Genomic DNA, 16,756 nt, shown 5'->3' with positions numbered 1-16,756 from the left:
TGATTAGAAAGAAAGATTTCAGATATCACTACTGCAACAATTCACAGTGGTCATCTCCTAATTATGCAAGAGTGTTTGTATGTCTATAACCTGGAAGATGAATGAAAGCATATTACAGAATTATTTATGTGATATTTATTGAGTGTTATGGAGGATTTCAGTCTCACTCAGGAGGCAAATGTGCAAACGGTTAAAATTGTGGTCTTTATTAACATTATTCATCTATTTTGTAGTATAATGTTTCCTTAAAGCAAGGTATAGAATCTTAGAGCCTATTCTTAACCCAATTAGATACAGTAAATTATGAATTACTATTTACCTACAGCAGCATCTATATACACAGCAAAAGTTTCCCTCAAACTCTCAGAAATACTTCCATAACTTTTTGAAAACACATATCATATGGTTTCACATGGCATTATGTGGCATAAACAGTAATGTAGGTTTGACCATGTTGATTCTTTTAGACTGAGGAGATACTTCCAAGCACTTGGTCCTGATAGAACTCTCCCAAAGAACTATCTATCCTTCCAGCACTTTTTTGTCTCTATTTTTAAAGAAGTTTAATTATACAGATTATCTTCACCTGTAAATAATATGTAGCTAAAACAGACAGTGGTCCCATTATACTCTTATCTTGGTCACTCAAAGGTTTTCATACTAGAGTTCTAGTTTACAAACATGCACAGCTGCAGGTAACTCTATATAATAGCTTATTTGTTTGTGTGCTACTGTCTATTCCAGAGGAAAAAATATGGAAGCACATGTTAGCTCAGAGTTTAGACAGCATGTACAGGACCAGTAAAAGCTTAGCAAGGACAAAATAGAAGTATGAAACAGGAAATGTTGGAAAAAAGACCAACCTCTCTAAATATCTCTTGGCATATGGTGACTGTTGTGAAAAAAAATGGGTTTGGTGTTCTTCAGTACTCTACCATTTGGTATATTGGTATATTGATCACATTTCAGGGCCATAATTGCACAAGAATATTTAGTCTAAACAAAACAAACAAAAGTCCCACAAATAATTAGATACAGAAGAAGAGACAGAGACAGATAAATAGACATATTGGAAGAGAGAGAGAGAGAGAGAGAGAGAGAGAGAGAGAGAGAGAGAGAGAGAGAGAGAGAGATTAAGTGAGATACAGACAGCATTGGATTTGGGATGAGATTCTAAGAAAAGTTAGGCAAAAGGCTGAATATGATTAAAAATTAGTGCCTAAACTTTTTTAATTAATACAACTTGTTAAATACAACAAAAAAACTGAAGGTGAAAAAAATACTCCTGTGAATCCACAGATGATAGTGACCTGAGACAAGAGATCTCACAGTATCAAAATATTAAATACAACGCCTATTTCTACCTGTCACATCCTCTAATTTCTGATCTGGAGCCTTCCTTTTAGACATGCTTTATTCATTAGCCATGTAGCTTCTTTTAAATAATGATAACAAATTTATGTTTTGCTGTGCTCATAAGGAAGCGAACATTAAGCATTCAAATTAACTGCTAGACTTTGATTCCTAAACTGAAATTCCAACAAAGGTCTATTTTTTACCCTGTTTTGTAATTCTGTTTAGGGGGGCCATGTCACCCAAGCAATATTCTAAGATGATAAGGGAAGAAAATTACAAGCAATACTTGAAAAATTAATATGGATTATCTTATTAATAATATTGAATCTACTACATGGTAAAATGAAACTTGGCTACATAAGATAAATGTTTTTAATATATATTAAAGTAATTTCAGATTTTATAGAGATTTCTATGTAGTTGAAGCAAATCTTAAACTTATATGCTTAAATATATGCTTAAACATATTCTTCACAAATGTTAAGATTACATGTGCATACCAACTTGCAAGATTTTTGTTTCCTCTCCCTGTTCATCCTCCATGCCTCTGCTTCTCCATACTCTTGGTTATTTGCTTCTTTGCATGTTAAAAGGGTCTCATGTACAAAAGGCTGACTTCAATCCTGCCAAAGAGAAGACTGAAATATCAATCTACCTGCCTCTAGTATTCCAGTTCTTAGATTATTTTCCTTTATTCCATGAATATTTTATGCCCAATTGAGAATAAAACGCAGGGCAGAACTTGTGCAGATTGAGCACTCTTCCAATGAAGATATTAATGTAGTCCTCTGGGTCCTTATTTTTTTAAATCATCTACTATTGGATAATGAAAATCTACATATGTGCCTCATATTACAAGTAAACTTCAGTATTTTTTCATACAACAAACCAAACTTCTGAATTTTCAGATTACAGATAATGGGCCACTGACTTATACTATGCAGAACCAATATAGCTAGGAAGGAAAATACATCAATTACTTGCTGCAGCTCACTTAAAAATTCGTTCTAAATGTGAATGCTTCACTCCTTCTTTAAATGAGGAAAAAGAATACCCTTGGCAGGGAAGGGAGAGGCAAAGATTAAAACAGAGACTGAAGGAACACCCATTCAGAGCCTGCCCCACATGTGGCCCATACATATACAGCCACCCAAGTAGACAAGATGGATGAAGCAAAGAAGTGCAGACCGACAGGAGCCGGATGTAGATCGCTCCTGAGAGACACAGCCAGAATACAGCAAATACAGAGGCGAATGCCAGCAGCAAACCACTGAACTGAGAATAGGTCCCCCGTTGAAGGAATCAGAGAAAGAACTGGAAGAGCTTGAAGGGGCTCGAGACCCCAAAAGTACAACAATGTCAAGCAACCAGAGCTTCCAGGGACTAAGCCACTACCTAAAGATTAAACATGGACTGACCCTGGACTCTGACCCCATAGGTAGCAATGAATATCCTAGTAAGAGCACCAGTGGAAGGGGAAGCCCTGGGTCCTGCTAAGACTGAACCCCCAGTGAACTAGTCTATGGGGGGAGGGTGGCAATGGGGGGAGGGTTGGGAGGGGAACACCCATAAGGAAGGGGAGGGGGGAGGGGGATGTTTGCCCGGAAACCGGGAAAGGGAATAACACTCGAAATGTATATAAGAAATACTCAAGTTAATAAAAAAAAATTCATTCTATCCCCAGTCTGCTGAGTAAAACTTGCAAATATCAGACCACCTCCAGGAAATCATTTTTCACCTTTGCTTTCCAAAATCCTTGTACTTTGCTCTGGACACTTCTATTATTCTCTCTTAAATGCCCTTCTTCTAATGGTTTCAGTGAAAGAAGTTTAAAAAATATGAAATAGAAAACAACTGAAAAAAGAATTAGGAATATAGTCATTAAAAACACAGTGACATCAAAATTAAATCATTATTACCTCTCATAAAAGTATTTGTAGGATGCAAAGTATCCTTCTAGAAACTCCACACCAAAACTTTAACACTTTCCTCCTCTTTGGTAGGAGCTACCACGTCAACCCTATAGATATCAGTGAGGAAAAACACTGGTTTTCTAAAAACACTCTGTCAGTGTAAGGATGGAATGAGCAAGTACTTAAATACTAATGAAAATTAATTGGGATCCTAAAGGAGAGGTTCTAAGGAAATATAATCTGGGTTAAACAGTGAATTCCTGGGATGGAAATGAGAGGCATAGGAACAAGAGACACAGAGCCAGGACATCAAATGTGAAGAGTTAATCCAGACACAAGGGATAAAACATTAACCACTCTAACATTTGTGGCCATAATACTCCAAGCTTCTTCTAATTCAATGTTTTGTTGATTTCTAAACGTTATAGTTTACAAACTTCCTGTGGGGAGGAAAAGTTACACAAATTAATGTATACGAAACTTACAATGATGTATTATAATAAAATAAATGGCATGCAGCATCATTTTGTATAGAGGATTGCCCGGGTGACAAAAAAAATTTAAAAAAAATCTGTCAGTAGGGATCAAACTAGATTGTTCAGTAGTTCAGTAATACTGGAAAAGTCATATAAATTGGAATGGGTAATTTCTCTAATGGTGAGATAGTAAATATTTCATATCAGAATGCTGTAATTGCCCCCATCTCAGCTGAATAATATGAATACCACAAGGTATTAGGTATTAGGTATACTAAGGGTGTTGTGCTGTGCTAAAACATCTTCATTTAAGACTATAGCATGAAGATTATACAGATCCTTGTAAAAATCACAATGTTCTTGCTGTTTTATTCAGCCAGTAAAATTAAAAATAAAAATAAATTTTTATGTACAGGCTCTATAAAATGTGTGGATTAATTGATGATTATAAATTATCAATCAGTTCACTTGTTACTTCAGATTCGTAGTTGATACAATTTTTGTTTATTAGAAAACAATACACAGGAAAACTGATGTAGCACCTGTAGAAGTATTTCACTACAATAAATAATATCTACATATTAGAGATAGAAAGCTTTCCTTCCCTAATACATATGTTTGAATATATTATATATTTGAAAATATTACATATAAAATTGCTTACATAAATATATATTTAAATTTTGTATGTATAGGTATTTATTTCTGTCCATATGTTGTGGTGGTCTGAATATATATGGCCCATGGCATGATATTATGAGGACTTGTGGCCCTTTGGAATAAATATGGCCTTGGTGGAAGAAATGTGTCACTGTGGGGATTAGCTTTATGATCATATTATCAAGATCTATGCTGTACAGAAGAAAGTCTCCTCCTGGCGACCTTCAGATCAAGATATAAAACTTTCAGCTCCTTCTCCAGTACCATGTCTGCCTACATACTGCCATGGGTTCTGCCATGATGATAGTGGGCTAGACTTCTGATACTGTAAGCTGGGCTCAATTAAATATATTCCCTTATAAGAGTTCTCTTGGTCACAGTATCTCTTCACAGAAATGAAATCCTAATTAAGTCATATATCAATATGCCAGATATATGCCTATTCCCCAGGCAAAACAGAAGGAGATGGCAGATCCCATGGAACTTGTATTACAGATAGCTTTAGGCACTATTTTGTTATGAGTATTGAACCTGAATCTGTACAATAGCAGTAAGAATATGTAACCTCTGACCCATACCTCTAACTAATAAAATTTTTCTTCTCTCCTGTCAGAGTACCTTCTTTCAATGTTTAATTTCATAGCTTAAATTTCTGTCAACCTATCTGTAATCTCTTTTTCAATCTCAACTTCTTTTGTTTCTCCTTACAAATCCTTGGCTCAAATGTTTTATCAGTAATACCTTCAGCATTCTTTACTCATTGATTTTTCATACCCACTACCCTATGTCACAGCTTAAGTTGAAGTTTCTTTCACATCAATATTGTATCCCTAATTACAGTCCGTCAAAATATAATTACTCAGAAGCAGAAGATTTTTAAAGTAATAATTAAAGCAAAATTGGACCCTAAAGACAGGATCACAATGACATATAGGTTGTGTCCTTTTACTCACAGGGAAGAGGAGGTGTGGACAGAAGGAGGCAATATCTACCTATACATGACAGTTAAAATATTTTAGGAGAAGATACCATTTTCGTCTTGGGCAACCAGTATCTACAGCTTCTAGAAGATAAATTGTTATGATATGAGATATCAGTTTATTTTTAATTTGTATGTAAACTTTTAAAAATTAATCTACTTGGATTTTCTCCAGATATGTCTACCTCCATTAAGACCAAAAATCAAGTGGATTACCAGAGTGTTGAAGAGAGTGACCATGTTCTGTATATGTAGTTGAGAGGGTACTGTGCAACAATATGGGTATGTGCAACACAAATATTTACTTAGTCACACACAGTGAATCACGGACAGACCAAATTAATGAATATCTAAAAATCTAATTAGTGAACCAATGAATCGGTTGGGGTTATATACAGAAGAATTCATAATAGGTCACCCTTAGAAGTAGAGAAAGTTCAAAGACATTTCCTCTAACTGGTTTTGTTAATACAGATTACCAGTTACACGGGTATGAAAGATGTAGTTTAAGTGTGGTAGAGGAAGACCTCAAAGGTCAGAACAACTTGAATTAAAACAGATTTTCTATCACTCTTCAAATAACTTTGTCTAGGTTTCACAATTGATCAAAACATTAATTTATTCTTAAAATAAAGAAATAATAAATCTGGTAGACTAACATATAAATGTAAATATCTGTGTAGATTATATAATGCATGCAGATTAAGGAGAGGACCCAGACCTCTCCCAAAACTTATTAGGTCTCTCTGTATCCCAAGTAACTAAATATACAGATATGCTCACTCTTAGTATAGGAAGCAAGGAGAACTTCATCTCAATAAGGAATAGGGGAAAATGCTCTCTGAAAGGTAGAGATGTTATCCACCCCTCACTGACTTCCTGCCTCTGCAAACCCTTAAGGAGTCATACATTATGATACAGAGGTTATAACTTTGCAACATTCTCTTCAACTCTAGATTCAGACAAATGCTTTGGATTAGCAATGCAGTTCCTCAGTTCACCTCTCCACTGAGAAGTGGCAACTCTGCCAGTCAGACAAAACAGAAGGCTCTAGGCTGCATTTTACCCTGGGCTGTCAGATGTCAGGCTAATGGACAGCTCAGGAGTGGGAGAACACATCCTAAGATGGGGGTCCCAGCCCTGGTGAGAAACAAAGCAGGCTGAGGCTAAGAATGCAGAGGTTCCCAAACTCCTGGATGTCCTGTGGCAGTGGCGTCATGGATAAGACTGGGGCTGGGGGAGGGGGAACTCCAGCCTACTCCATCATTGAGAATCAGGAGTGTAGAGGGGCCTTCTGTGGAAGACTTAGGCAGCTCTATATGATGAAGTCTTTTCCCCACATTAGATCTTGATGAGAGATAAACTTCCTTGTTCCGAAGAGTTTAATGATTGTTCATTGTAGAGAGTAGGTGAATAAGACTTACTAGAGGTGAAAAAGAGGTTGAATACCCTTTACAGTAAGGAATGACCAGGAAGGGATCCTTGTTGGCTAAAACCTCATTGGCATGGAGATCTCTGTGCTACATGACAAATGGTTACATTCTTCCCATGGGGCATGGTCCCGTGCTTTAGGACAGGAAGAAAAGGAGCCTGGAAGGGAATAGATGAAACTCCTATCATCTTCATGTCTGAGGGTACCAGGATTTCTGAACCCATTTGACCTTCCCATTTATTTTCTGGTGACACAATTCCACTTGCCCAAGAACATAATCCAAAATATATGCAAAGAGACTGTCTGTTAAACTAGGTCAGAAAGAAGGTGAATATATTGCTCAGTGTTTTTGCATTGTTTCATGAACAGAATTAGATTTAAACCTAACATGAGCTTAACAAGAAGCTAGAAGTAAGATTATCTGCTATTTCTTTGATAGTTGTCCCTTGAATTCCCCATTGTCAGGAGTCATTCTTAAAGACACATTTGAATTTTTCCATATCTATGTCTAAAATGTTACAAAATTTTGTTGTTGCCACATGCAAGACTATTATAAGGTCTGAGACCTGCCTGTGATATAAAATCATTTTTGTTCCTACCCTGTGGAAGACTCAGAAATATGATATGATTATACATCCTAAATGGAATCTGTGGCTTTGGGGATAGACCACTTCGTAAAGTCCTTGCCTTGAAAAATAAAAGTCTGAAAAATGGAGATCCTTTTTGGTCATTTTATTGGGGAGGATTTGATGTAGATTGTATCAAACTGCATAATGGCTGGTCATTTAGCCTCCTCCTTAAGTTCCAGCCAGTTAGAGGAATCTCTCCTATAGTTTAAATTGTTTGGCATATGGAAAATTCTAGGTGAGTTTATATGAACTATATAAACATAAGTATACAAACATGAACAAGCAATTATATAAACATTCAGACACATGTAAATACGGACAAAAAAGTGTTCTGTATTATGATTTGGGCAATGGTGACTTAAATGGTACCATGAAAGTGTTTTATATACCTCATAATCAGAAACAGCTCTTTGAAAATCACAATGTGAAAAGTAACAGAACTAAATTGACTACAATTACAACGATGTTATGGTCTTCACTGAGCAGTGTTGTCTTGTAACAAGTGTTCCTAGGATGATTGACTTAAGTGAGGAACCAACAGACAAAGAAAAATGCCAAAACAATTGTAACAATATTACATCTGGAATTAAAAGCACATCATTTACAATCTTTTTAAAACATAATCCAATATTCTCCCTAGCTACTAATTATGCTTTGCTTGAAAATAATCCTCAGCCTAAACCTTCTGTATGACTTAGCTGAATTCATTCCTACAAGAGCAAAGAAGTAATAAAAAGCAACGAACAATGGTATATATATATATATATATATATATATATATATATATATATATATATATATATATCCCAATGTTCTCCTCTTCATAGTAATCAGTTCCTTCCCCCTTCCTATCCTCAGTTCAATATCTGTGCAAGGTCAAGATGCATTTCATAATCAGTCTGAGGAGTAATAATGCTCTTTGATAAAGTATAGAACTAAGCTTTACATAACAGACATTCAACAGAGAATCATTTTTCCTAGATTACCCTCAGGATAGGTACTCTGTTATGAAAGGTAATGTTTGGGAATTTGAGTAAATCTATAATATGGAGCCACATCTGAAAAATGTCATTATTGAAATGTTACAGGTGCTGATAAAATGGAATCCAACTTCTCCATCCCTCAGAATGGATCAGAAGTGGTGTTTTATGATTCTACCACTCCCAGAGTTATATGGATCTTCTTAGTTGTGGTACTTTCTATAACCTTTGTCCTTGGTGTGCTAGGTAATGGGCTTGTGATTTATGTGGCTGGGTTCCGGATGGCAAGCACTGTAACAACAATCTGTTATTTGAACCTGGCTTTGGCTGACTTCTCTTATATGGCAAGTCTACCATTTCAGATCATCTCAATTGTCATAAATGGAGAATGGCCTTTTGGTTGGTTCCTTTGCAAATTCGTTCACATGATTATAAACATAAACCTTTTTCTAAGTATCTTCCTGATTACTTTCATTGCTATGGATCGCTGTATTTGTGTCCTGCACCCTGTATGGGCTCAGAATTATCGAACTGTGAATCTGGCAAGGAAAGTAATTGTTGGAGCATGGATACTTGTCCTGTTGCTTATATTTCCACATTTGATCTTCTTGACAACAGTGAGAGATGAAAGAGGGAAAGTGCACTGTATATGTAATGTTGAGTCCTGGGCTGCAACCCCTGAGGAGCAGTTGAAGGTGTCCATGACTGTAAGAATAATTTCAGTAACCATCAGTTTCCTTATTGGCTTCAGCATACCCATGATCTTCATTGTCATTTGTTATGGCCTCATGGCTGCCAAGATAGGCAGAAGAGGCTTTGTGAATCCCAGTCGTCCCTTACGTGTCCTCACTGCTGTAGCATTTTCTTTCTTTGCCTGTTGGTTCCCTTTTCAATTGATTTTTCTTTTAGGCAATATTGGGTATAAAGAGACAATGAATAGTATTCACACATGGGTGAACCCAGCAAGCACTCTGGCTTCCTTCAACAGCTGTCTCAACCCAATACTCTATGTTTTCCTAGGTCAGCAATTCAGAAAGAAACTGATCCACTCCCTGTCAGCTAGTCTGGAGAGGGCTCTGAGGGAAGATTCAGTCCTGAACAGTGACAAAGTCAGGAACTTGTTTTCACATACTAAAGACTCTGAGCCATAGGAAGTGGCAGGGGTGATGCCATGGAAATGTTTTCTGTGCCACCCTATTCTTACTTTCTGTCTCATTCTACTTTGCATAAGATCTTTGACTGTTAATCAAGAAGTCTACAAGAAATACTTGTTTGTCCTGTTTTAGAAGAAAAATAATAATGAAAACAAATATCACTGTTGTTATGGGAGCTTTTCAATTGAATTTGGAACATGGGCTATTAATAAGGTGGTACAACAGTACAAGACCCAAAACAAGACTATAACTATTATATCAGTTGAGGTGGGAAAACTTCCCTGTTGTGTGTGGGACCTACTTAGGAAGAAGAGCCATGATGGGTTATATAAGATTTCAACATGGTATCTGACACCTATAACACATTGTTTACAATGATTTCGGTGTTTGAGTGTGGAGATAATGTGACAACATATTTCAAGTTTCTGCAGCCATGAATTCCTACATTAGACACTATAATGTATAAATAATATTTAAAAACATCCCTTTTTCTTTTAAGGTACATATGTAAGTGTATTTTATATTTTCATAGCAGAAAAGAAATCTCAAAAAACTCATATTCTTTTCTGTAACAAAACTGTCCTTCCTTTGTTACATATAGTTTTTATTTATTTCTAATGCTATTGGGAGGAAGGTTAAACCTTTTAGAACCATGTGACGGAAAAATATAAAGTAATAACTAGCTTAAAAGATGAGGGTAGTAGAAAATAGATAAAAATATATTTGGGGAATATCAGGGGTATAAGCACACATATGGTGGGTATATTTAAACATAATAAAGGCTACATGAAAAATCCATATACACATATATCTTATAATGGAGTTGAAATATTTTAAAAGCATATTCTGTATATTTCTGTTCCCATAATCATAAATACCTAAGAAAATGTTTCCTTGTAATTATGATCAATTTAATTCTGTTAATTTTCATTTCTAACGGCAGAGTGGGATATTAATTCTTGATTTGTTGTTTATATGTGTTCCTGAAAACAGCCCAGGATAATTTTTTTTGCTGTTATTGGTGAAGAATGATAACTTCTAATTGTTGAAGGGGAAGAAAGGCATCAATCACATTACTCTTAAGTGAGGACTAGGAGCTCCATGATCAAAATCTAGGCAATATATGCCAATGTGTGCTGTACTGACATGAGTATTTTATAAGCTACAATTTATTCTCTAATTGATTGTGAGGACAATTTGCAGGGAAGGAATCTGTCTATGATACTATAAGATCACTCACAGTATATGAGTGGTGATTTAACAGGCACTTTCCTGGAATTTACTACTTTTGTCTACATAAAATAAATACCACCAAACTACCCTCTAAACATCTATGCAAATATAAATGCCACTCTCAGGCTTCTATATAGATGCCCCCCTTTGCAGTGAATAGCACTACTCAGAGACAGATGTCTGCTACTAGGATTGAGAATATATAATTGTTGATGGCTCTGCCTGAAATAGGATATTAATACTACTTCTTTTAAGTATGAAAGGTTAAAGAATAATGAATGAAAGAACATTAGACACTAGAAGATGAGGTGGAGAGAAGGGTTATAAAGTTGGGTGGGTATGAGGTAAAAAGGAGAAACACAATTGACCAAGCTGCCTGAAGACTGGAGCCATGAGGTATTGGGTTAAACTTTGTCCTGTGGCCTGATCCAGCTGGTGGAAATCCACTGATAAGCAATTTGGATTTTGGGATGATGGGGTAGTGAAATCACTCTGAGGATAAAATACTGGAACTATATCTTGTATCTGAGGTTTTTATGTTTTCTGTCAATTTCACGCAAACCTTGACATACCTGGAGAAAAATCCCTATTAAGTAATTATCTCAATCATGTTGACCTTTAAATTTTGGTAGGGACAATTTTGTTGCTATTTGATTAATGATGGCCCAACTCATAATGGATTATAATCACTCTGGACATTGGGCATAGGCTGTATAAGAAATACATCAAGAAAGACAGAGGATCCAAACAAAGAACAATCTCTTGTGATCATGATTTCTACTTCCAAATTCTATCTTCAGCTCTTGCTTTGGTTTCCTCAAATGAGAAACTATATCCTGTGTGATACTATGAATGAAAGAATCCCCCATTATATCATATATCTGAATGTTTATTTACCAGATGCAGGATTGTTTTTGAAGAATTAGAACTATTAGAATGTGAGAACTTAAAGTGTAGGTATGGACTTCTAGGAAGTTCATCTTGGGGAGTTTTGATATTCAAAAGCCCTTGTTCTACTGAGTCTTTCCTATCTGACTGAATAGCAGGATGCAATTTTTTAAAATATTTTTATTGGATAGTTTATATATTTACGTTTCAAATATTAGCCCCTTTCCTGGAACTTCCCTCTCCCATCCCCCTGCTCCTATGAAGATGCTCCACACCACCTACCCACATCCAACTCAACACCCTGGTGTTCCCCCACACTGGGAAAATGAGCCTTCACAGGGTCAAGGGCTTCTCCTCCTACCGACTCCAGATAATTCCATCAACTGCTAAATATGCAGTTGAAGTCATGGGTCCTCCCATGTGTGCTCTTTGATTGGTGGTTTATTCCCTTGGAGTTCTGGGGTGCCTGGTTGGTTGATACCTTTGTTCTTCCTATGGGGTTGGAAATCCCTTCAGCATTTTCAGTCCTTTCCTTAGATGGGATGTAAGTGTTGAGCTACTGTTCCAGCACCTGCTTGTGTGCTTACTATTCGTAACTGTTATGATAATGGACTAAGACCCTAACGCTTTAAGCAAGCAAACAGTTAAATGATTTTTTTCATTTTTTATGTGTTTTCTTGTAATTAAGTGATATCTCAATAAATCATTATTTTAAAATCTTTAGCCAATATATCTCATTTAGCTCAATTTTTGGGATGTAAATTAATAAAATAATTAGTAAAATTAAAAAAAATACCCAGAGGCATGTTTTCCCAAGGCATGACAGCCCATTCACAGTCTGGCAGATTTTGAGGTTTCAAGATCAATAGACAAGCATAAAATCGTTAAGCATGGATGGGAAGCTTGCCATGTCCCAACGGGTGTATTATCATCTTTTAATGGAACTAAGTACAAATTGTCATTGAGTCCAAGAAAAACCCTCAGATCAATACCGCTGTCACTATTTTTCAATTTCTAGCATAATACCATCTTTGATTTTTTTATATCTTTGTAAAATCTCTTTATTTGTATAATTTTGGTCTTATGTTGCTCCTTGGTCATTAAACACCAGAGTGACATTATGCAAGCCAACTTCTCCAAGAAAGAGTTACCAATAACGCGGTTTTTTATTGTTCTTCCAGATCATTCCTTTTCCCTCAACATAAGCCCTGTGTAAGGGAAAATTAATGCTAAACACTTTAAGTTTGTTTCTTTGCTGGAGAGGTATACCATATATGACCCCTCCAATTTCATATAACTGTAATTTGATCTTGGTTCACCTTTTCTAGCCCTCTCACTCTTGGTGACTTTTTCAAAGTTTACTTTTTTTCTGATTATTTTGTTTCTTTGTAAATCCAGAGGCAGTCCTTCCAAGCATATCTTGAACCAAATCATCACAGGAAGATCTATGACATTTTCATGTGTGTCATAAATTCCACAATGCAAAGGGAATTGTCAAGTAGACCCAGATAAAGATACCTTCCTAAAATTAGGATAGGTAGTATGCCTAGGAAATTTCTTAGGAAGCTTAGCAACAGTATACCAAAAATATGGCATAAATGATTCTGAGGAAAGTTCCCATTAATCTAATGTCCCCAAGTTTTAAAGATAATAAAAGCCTCCCTCAGGCCTAACATATGTGGAGATCCAGGACAAAACAGTAAAATAATTGATTATGATCTTAACATGCAAGTCAGCTTTGTTGGATCTTTGTCAAAGAACTGTGCTGGCTTTTTGACTTACACTGTTTTCATTAGATATGGGTGCCCCAATGTTATTTTAGTAATGTAGCAGCTATATGTTTCCCTCCAAGACTCACGGTATTTCTACTGTTGAGTAGACTTAAATGGATTTCCAATTAAGATATTATTTCTCCCTAGTTGAGCTGGTTATCTGCCAGATAGAAAAGTTACCAAGAAATTTTTGAAAGGCTATGGCCAGGGGAATAGTGATAAGAATAAAGGTAGACCAACCTAGGAGAAAAGTCATATGCTATGGTTCTAACAATTTGGTATTTGTTTTCTTTCGTGTAAAAATGGGGAAATAGAAAATTATTTTAAGTATAATGTCTATAATTATTTCAAAATAATAATAATGATGGCAGAATTAGCAGTAATAAAATAAAAGGCTTTAACTGACTTTCTAATTTTGATTGTGGATAGTATACCAATTTACAAAAAATTAGGTGAGAGAAGTTAAATGAATAAAAATCAAGTGAACAATTTATATCGAAAAATGATATAAAAATTCAACATGAACAAGGTGTGACACGAATAATTGTCAAATGAGTTGATGCACTAGAAAGGTGATTACTAGATAAAATGTGCATAAATGTCTAAATTTAAATACATTTGAGTCAGCTAACTTTTTAACAGCTAGACATGTCATAAATTTGGTCAAACTACTAATATGGATTTTAAGTTACCTCTTCTGGCTGATTCACATTTTCTTTGGGTAGTAAAATGCATTTCTAAATGATTCTTCACACTAAGTTCATATGCAAAACATTATGCCATGAACTACATTATAACCTTATAAAAAACTACATTTTAATTATGATACCTGGTGATTTTTTCTTTCTTTCTTTCTTTTTTATTATTTATAAATTGCTTTAGTAAGTGATCGTGGTTCACAAGATTTTCTTAAAGTCTTGTTTGTTCCTCGTTTTTTAATCGGGTATTATATTTATTAACTTTTCACATGTTATCCACTTTCTCAGTTTCCTCTCTGCGAATCTCCTATCATAATTCCCCTTATTCAGCTTCTATGAGGGTACTCCCCTACCTACCCATCCACTCCTGCCTCACTGCCATAGCATTCCTCTATACTAGCACATCAAGTTGCCACGGGACCAAATTCTTCCCCTCCCATTGATGTCAGATAAGATGCCTTCATCTCCTACAGTCCTTTCCATAACTCCTCCATTGGGATCCTTCTGATAAGTCTGATGGTGGGCATCGAGCCTCTACATGTGTATTGGTCAGGATCTGGCAGAACCTTTCAGGAGATAGCTATAAAAGGCTCCTATATGCAAGCATTTTTTGGCATCAGAAATAGCGACTGGGTTTGGTGTCTGCAGGTGGGATGGATCCCCAGGTGGGGCAACCTCTGGATGGCCTTTCCTTCAGTCTCTGCTCCACTCTTTGTCCCTGAATTTCCTTTAGACAAGGTCAATACCGAGATAAAAATTTTGGAGATGGGTGGGTGACCTGGTCCCTCAACCAGGGGGACATGCTTAACATCTGGATATGGTCTAAACAGGTTCTCCCTCCCCTTTGTGGGATACTGGGAGGCTCTTTCTTTCCTGGAATCAGGGACTTTATGGTTGCTAACACCAGTGCCCAATCCCCCATTGCCACATAACCCTGTTCAATTTTCTAATACTGTACATTTCCTCTATCATCTCCCATACCAGATTCTGTCTCTCTTTTACCCTCCCTTATTCCCTGCCTCCAAAGTTCCTCCCAACCTCTACTTCCCCTGATTATTTTGTTCCCCCTTCTAAATAGGACTAAAGCATAAACTCTTTGGTTTCTCCTCTACTTGAGCTTCATATGGTCCTTGAGTAGTATCATGGATATTCCAAGCTCCTTGCCTAATATCCACTTATCAGTGAGTACATACCAGGTACTCTGTTACCTCAGTCATGATGATGCATTCATTTACCTGCAAATTTCATGAAGTCATTGTTTTTCATAGCTGAGTAGTATTCCATTGTGTAAATGTACAACATTTTTGGTATCTGTTCCTATGTTGAGGGACATCTGGGTTGTTTCCAGTTTCTGTTCTTGTAACAAGTATGAGCTCACAAAAAAACTACCAAGAGTAAGATATAAAAAATATAAATAGATAGATAGATAGATAGATAGATAGATAGAGATAGATAGATAGATAGATAGATAGATAGATAGATAGATAGATAGATATGGCTGCTATGAACATGGTGGGGCAAGTGTCCTTATTATATGTTGGAGAATATTTTGGGTACATGCCCAGAAGTGATGTTGCTTGGTCCTCAGGTAGCACTATATTGAATTTTCTGAGAAAACATCATCAGACTGATTTCCAGAATGGTTATAACAGCTAGCAATCCTACCAGTAATGGAAAGGTGTGCCATTCTTGACATCCTGACCAACATGTGCTGTCATCTGAGATTTTGATCTTAGCTGTTCTGATTGGTGTGAGGTTGAATCTGAGTGTCATTTTAGTTGCATTTCCCGATAAAAAGTGATGTTGAACATTTCTTTAGATGCTTCTCAGTCATTTGTGTTTACTCAGTGAAGAATTCCCTGTTTATTTCTGTTCTCCAGTTTTAATAGTGTTATTTGGTTCTCTAAATTCTAACTTCTCGGGTTCTTTGTATATATTTGATATTAGTCCTCTATTGGATGAAGGATTGGTAAAAATCTTCTCCTAATCTATTGGTTGACATTTTCTCCCACTGACAGTGTCCTTTGGCTTAGAGAAACTTTTCAATTTTATGAGGTCCTATTTGCCGATTCATGATCTTAGAGCATAAGCCATTGGTGTTCTGTTCAAGAAATTTTCTCCTGTGCCCATTTGTTCCAGGTTTTCACCGCTTTTTTCTATTAGATTCAGGGTATATGGTTTTATGTGGAGACCCATGATGCACTTGGATTTGAGCTTTATATAAGAAGATAAGAATGGATCAATTTGCATTTTTCTACATGCTGACTGCCAAATGACCCAGCACCTTTTGTTGAAAAATTGTCTTTTTTTTCCACTGGATGATTTTAGCTCCTTTTGTCAAAGATCAAGTAACCATAGATGTGTGAGTTCATTTCCAGGTCTTAATTCTATTCCATCTATCTACCTGTCTGTCTCTGTATAAGTATCATGCAGTTTTTATCACTATTGTTCTCTAGTATAGCTTGAGGTCAGGAATTGTTTTTCCCAGAGATGTTCTCATACAGTTGAGAGTATTTTTTGCTATCCTGGGCTTTTTGTTATTCTGGAATCAGCTGCATGTAACACATAGGGCCTCTTCACACAAGC

The 16,756-nt window shown here is 36.1% G+C and overlaps 1 protein-coding gene across 1 annotated transcript; it reads left to right on the top strand.

Annotated features, from left to right (window-relative positions):
• Positions 8,545-9,576, top strand: Fpr2l3 (formyl peptide receptor 2 like 3). The gene has a single exon (XM_087602788.1). The coding sequence runs from the start codon at positions 8,545-8,547 to the stop codon at positions 9,574-9,576; it is 1,032 nt and encodes a 343-aa protein (XP_087458914.1).
• Positions 9,577-16,756: the final 7,180 nt, after the last annotated feature.

Source organism: Rattus norvegicus, chromosome 1, assembly GCF_021556685.1.
Source record: "Rattus norvegicus strain SHRSP/BbbUtx chromosome 1, alternate assembly SHRSP_T2T, whole genome shotgun sequence".
Classification (NCBI taxonomy): domain Eukaryota; kingdom Metazoa; phylum Chordata; class Mammalia; order Rodentia; family Muridae; genus Rattus; species Rattus norvegicus.
This window is presented reverse-complemented; position numbering and strand designations above follow the sequence as displayed.